General features: G+C 40.8%; 1 protein-coding gene across 1 annotated transcript in view; it reads right to left on the bottom strand.

Annotated features, from left to right (window-relative positions):
- Positions 1-3,909: 3,909 nt before the first annotated feature.
- Positions 3,910-6,000, bottom strand: part of FDXR (ferredoxin reductase) — a 38,612-nt gene continuing 36,521 nt past the window's right edge. The window contains exon 12 of the mRNA XM_070934639.1: positions 3,910-5,490. Within this exon, the coding sequence (XP_070790740.1) occupies positions 5,360-5,490 (131 nt within the window). The 3' untranslated portion in view covers positions 3,910-5,359. The remainder of the gene's footprint in view (positions 5,491-6,000) is intronic.

Below are 6,000 nucleotides of genomic sequence, written 5' to 3'. Positions count from 1 at the left end.
CCCTTTTTCATATTTAACTACTGTTGCAGCATCCCCCCCCCCCCCCCCGATCACATAATCAAAATTCAGAAGCTTGGCAACTGGCATGTATTTATGATGGTTCCAGAGTTATGTGATCACATTTTGTGACAAGCAATATCAATGGGGAAGATAGATTCACTTTACAAGCGTATTACTTAACAAACCACAGTGATTCATTTGCCTGTAACAAGTGTGGCAAGAAAGGTTGTAAAACGGGGCAAAACTCACTTAACAACTGTCTTGCTTAGAAACAGAAATTTGGGGCTCAATTGTGGTCAAACGTCAAGGACTATCTATATATAAGATAAGCAGATGTATAAGTTGTATAACTAATTATATCATGGTGACAACAGCCCACTGGCTTTGATCAGATTTAAAAGACAGATGAATACCTTCAGGCAGGAACAAGGAGGAGAAGAATTCCTTGTGGGGAAAAATCTACCCATTTATCCAGTCATTTTTTTTCCCCTGGAAAAGACTGGAAGCTTGTGAGCACACATGAAATATTATTTTGAGAAGCCCCACTAGGAAAAAAATAAAAAATGCTTTATGTTTGAACTGGAGGGAGAGGGAGAGAGAATGCAAAGATAGAGGGATGTGTTCTGTCACTAGTCTTGTACTGATAATCAAAGAATAGACACACAGAAGCCACAGAAGCCAAGTCTTTTGCTTGCAGACCAGTTGAGCATGGTACAAAGAGCCCACGTGTGTATAGTAAACACTCCTTTGTTGGAGATCCAGATGGAAATGGAAGTTTGTTTATTGCCACGCTGAAGAGGTTCAGCCATGACATAATGTGAGTTGTCTGATTCTGGCAGAACACGCTGATGAACCCACCCGTTCTGGCTTCTCGACAAGTAGCAACTGCTTTCTTTATAGCCAAGTAAGAAAAATGATAAGAAAGGGAGCACATATGAAATTAGAATTCACATTTGCCTTTGAAATGAATTTGCTTTTTAATAAGTTTTTTTTTATCGTAACAAGGTTTACAAAAAGATACACAGAAAAAGAAAAAAGAAAGGATTATCTAAACATATCACATATCCATCAAATAGTAAACCACATTTTAAAAATTCTAGATTAAAGAAAACAAATAATACCCTATTCTTGTATGATATAAAATCTATGCCAAAGGGAAACATATTGCATTATTCTTTATCAGTAGTTAAAATTGCTTTTCCAAAACAGATAAAAATATTTTAAATCCAATCTTTAATTTCAGGAATAAAGACTACTTTTCCAATTCCTCAAAAGAATTATCTTTCCAATACAACCATTATTACTGAATAGTCAAATTCCAGAGATTTTGGGACATAGAAACCATTGCTTTCATGGCTATTATGCATCCAGAACAAGCTCAAGAAGCTTCCCAATTCAAAGGCAACTGTTCCACAAAATCAATTCTTTATGGCCCTTTCCTTCCTACTGGGTTAAAATATTATCCAGCCTTCCTTGCATTGGCAGCAAAACATCCCATCATAAACTTGGCTGTGCAGAACCTCAATCCTATCTTGCCTGAGTTACATCATTTATGATTCCCTATAAAATTATATAATTCCGATTTGGGGGATTTGCACATTGCTACAGGCAGGATGATCAGCTTTATCCTCTGGTTTTACCGTCATCCCCTTCAACACATCATCTGCCAGCGGGTAAATATGCATCGTTTGCAGAATGAATGGGGGTGAGTCTGATGTTATTGTACCGTTCTGGAATTTGGAGACTTTCTTTGGGCCTCTGTAGCTCAGTTTGCTTGTCTTCATCTCACTCCCATCTCAATTTTTCAAAATATGATGAAATAAAGACCCACATGGGAAGACAGCTCCGAATGATAAGCATGACTATTTCAAAAATTCTAAAATTAATGCAACACATCAGATTTTGATTCAGATTCTTCAATTAAGACACAGCCAAGGAGACAGCCAGGGCAGAAGGAAAGAGGAACAGACAAGAGGAAGGGAATGGTAAAGGGATCGAAAGGATCTAAAGAAACAAAATGTTATAGGAAAGAACAATTGGAAGAGAAATTACTGCAGTGCCACCTGGTCAATGACCCAAAGGGCCATGAAGCATCTGCGCTTTCCGAAGTACAGCCCTGGTCATACTTACAAAAGGTCACCTAGCTTTCTCTTCAAAATCGTGGTTGACAAAACATTACTTTTTTTTTTTTTTTTGACATCTTGAAGTGTGCAGGGAACAATGTAAAATTGAGGAGGGAGAGGCTATTTATATTTCAGTACACAAAATGGTGACTTAAGATTGTTTAAGAAGAAGAGAATGAAATGAGAGTCAAGAGCCTTGGTGGTGCAGCAGACTAAAGCACTATTAAGTAACACCAGCTGCCTGCAATTACTGCAAGTTCAAATCTCACCAGGCTCAAGGTTGACTCAGCCTTCCATCCTTTCGAGGTAGGTAAAATGAGGACCCGGATTGTGGGGGCAATAAGCTGACTTTGTATAAAAAAGAACACCGCTTAGGGGGGGATGAAAGCCCTACTAAGCAGGTATACAAAAGTATGAAGGCTATTGCTTAACCCATTGTAAGCCGCCCTGAGTCTCCGGATAAGGGCGGCATATAAATCGAACCAATAAATAAATAAATATAACCCAGGAGGAAGATGGAGGTCATCAGTTCTGCTGTAAATTTCAAATGGAGAAATGTCCAACATTAATCCCTCAAGACCCTTGCTCATCTTCCTTACCTCTGTTTTTTCAATTTGGTACACTTCAGGAAGCTAGAAGCACCATGAATATGGCAATAGATAAGGAAAGCAGAATCCTCATTCCAGTATCAGGAACTGTAATCAGAAAGCAGCTTGAAGACCAAACGTTGCCCTTAACAGCCGGGCTGGATTTTTCAAGACTCTATAGTGGGTCAATCAGCCTCCAAACTTGTGCCTTCCTGGTTCCAAAAATCATACTAACAAAGAGATTATAGAAGCTAGAAGTCCAAGACATCTGGAGGACATCAGGTTGCAGGAAGGCAGACTTTTAAGTAAACTTCAGAAATTCCCACAAACTTTTTAGAAGCCGTTTAACTTTCTTGTTGGCTGTAAGTAATAGTGTAGCCTCATGGCGCCACCTAATGAACATTCAGAACAAGAAAGTTGATGGACCATAGGAATTTCATCTTGGAAGGAGAGGGCACCCAGCTTTTCGGATGGCCAGAGGGCCCCAACTAGAAATATAAGGACAGTTCAAAGTCCATTGAGTAGATATATATAATATTCAACTATCTCAAATGTGCAAGGTTGGAGGCCCAAAAGCCTGCCTTTCTGCTCTTCGATACTGCTTCCAGCATGAGGATTAATCTCAAGCTTCAAATTGAATTTCCAATATGAATAAATAAAAAATATCCTGCCATGTCTTAATTGCTGCAATTTAGAAGTAGCTGAACTAGAATGGATGGAAATGGTTGCTTCTTGATGTGGAACCATTTTTAGACAAAGAAAAAGTGGGGAAAGATGTGAAATCACACTCTCTTCAGTTACATTCCAAAACTTTTACAACTTTTACATTCATATTTGCAGTAGTGGAATGGACTGTTATAGTTCATTGAATTTTTTCTTATGCTATTCCTTAGGAGTGAGCTTATTACATACACATGTATGCTACTTTATCTGTTAACAGTAACCCAACTTCAGTTTGAATTTCTAGAAAAAAGAAGCTATTTCCTTTGATTTCCCAGCACTTATCAAAAATTAGTGTGCACAGGAATCTGGCAAAAATCAGTCAACTGTGTGAAGCCCAGCTCTGCATTTTCTTTCTCCTTAAATTGCAAGAGCAGTAGAATAAACAGCATATGTTGTGACTAAAAGATTTATGATTGGCAACAAACTGAAGTCTAGACTGCTGACACAGGTTCACCATTTGAGAAAGAGCTTTATTTTTAAAAATGATTATACAATACACAATTGGGCAGCAAAGTCAGGATGTGAGCAGGAAAGAATTCCCGAGCTAATAAGAAAAGTGACTGATATTGCCTTTCCTCTCTGACTTAATCCTCATGATTACTAAGTCCAAATTTATCTTCCCCTTTCCTCTAGAGCAGTGATGGCTAACCTTTTTGCCATTGCGTGCTGGGAGGGAGAGGGGGTCACACACGTGTGTGCCCACACCCATTTTATGTGGCCCGCCCCTGCGCATGTGTGCGTGACCCCCCCTCCCCCCTCTCCTGGCACACGATGGCCCGGTAGGCCCGTATTTCTTTCTTACCTGCGTCCAGAGCTTTTCTAGGAGTCTGGGGAGGGTGAAAACGGCCTTCCTCACCCACCCACCCACCCCCGGAAGTCCTACAGAGGCCAAAATGGCCCGTTTGCCAACTTCCTGTCCCAAGTTGGCAAATGGGCCATTTCCAGCCTCCGGAGGATCTCTGCGGGGTTAGGGAAGGCTGTTTTCGCCCTCCGCAGACTCCTAGAGAGGCTCTGGAGGCTGGGGACAGCAAAAAATGGGCCTTCCCCACCACCTCCTGAGGCCCTCTGGAGGCAGCAAAGAGCCTGTTTCCCTACTTCTGGTGGGCCCAGAAGGCCTGAAAATCAGCAGAGCTGAGCTCACACGCCCACTGATATGGCTATGTGTGCCACCTGTGCCATGCGTGCCATAGGTTCGCCATCACGGCTCTAGAGTAACACTGATTTTTACCTTTACATCCAGAATGTTCAAAGCAACCTACAAATTGTATTCATTTATTTAATTTACTTCAAGCGTTTGTAAGGCTGACAAACTTGTGTGGAATGTTGTATGAATTTAATTGTGACTCTTCTAAGAAGGCTGTCCTGGCATCAGATCTAATGACAAAAGTCCAGTAGAAATGCAGTGACAAGAGGAATTGTGGTGGAAATCATGTCTAGAAGTTTCTTCAGCTGGTTTGTATATGTGGAGTTGAGATCGGAATAAAACAAAACAGGACCACCACTCTCAATCCCCATTCTAGTCTACAAAACAAACCTCAAATCTTTGCAAAGGCAGATAAGGCACTTACACCAGTTGATAAATCCCTGAAAATGAAACCCCAAAAGACTTTATCTGCTCCTCCTCCCCTTTTCTACAGGGATCAAGCTAAAGAGAGAACTGCTCCTGTTTGAGAGCTGCCTAGAGCATCTTCAGAGTAACGGAGAACTCCCCAGTTCAAAAAACACAATGGATGCACCAGACTATAGATGAAATCCATCGCTTGGGACAGCAACAAGCTTTTGGTACCCCCAACCAATGTAGGCATTCAAAACCATCAGATATTGTTAGTGGTATATCTGTAGAGCAATGAAAGGGAACTGCACAATCTGTTGCAACCTTTGAATTGTGCAGGAGCATTGTGTTAATAATTTTGGGCAAGTCCAGTCTCATTGTCCAATCAATTCTAGCATTTCCTCCTGATCGACTATTTTCTCCCGAGTCTTTCCGGCCAATTTGCCTCGTGTCACTTCAACAGCATCAATCTTCTCCCAATCCGAAAAGGAAACAGGGTGGACCCCTATTAATTGGCAGAGAAAGGGGAAGTACAGATCAAAATCCAAATTAACCACAGACACACACACACAAATCTCAGAAGCCCTCAGATGTGCCGAGGCTTCCTCTGAATCAAATTCTGAGTTAAAGACACACTCTCCGCACAAAGGACTAGGCAGACTCAAAAGTCCCAGTCAAATCAGATTACTTAGCCGTTTCTGGGAAGTTTCTTCTAATAGCATCACTCTATTTTCAGGGACAAATCGCCTTTGGTTCGTTTAAACATTTTGAATCAATTTAGAGGGAACACACTAATTGAAAGCATTTAAATAAAACGACAATAAAAAACCCAGTTGGGCTTTAAAATGTGTTCCCAGATATACTAGGAAAGGGCCACAGCAAAAGCTGATTCAAATTCAACCACATTGTAAAAAGAGATTCCTCTATTCCTCTGAGCCTTTTTCAGGTTTCACATGTCACTGTGAAATCATCAAACCTGGGGTTCTCTGGAGGACAATCTGCTTACATTTCTAAG

Source organism: Pituophis catenifer, unplaced genomic scaffold (genome assembly GCF_029215685.1).
Source record: "Pituophis catenifer annectens isolate HBS135680 unplaced genomic scaffold, rPitCat1.0.hap2 SCAF_2, whole genome shotgun sequence".
In the NCBI taxonomy this organism is placed as follows: domain Eukaryota; kingdom Metazoa; phylum Chordata; class Lepidosauria; order Squamata; family Colubridae; genus Pituophis; species Pituophis catenifer.
This window is presented reverse-complemented; position numbering and strand designations above follow the sequence as displayed.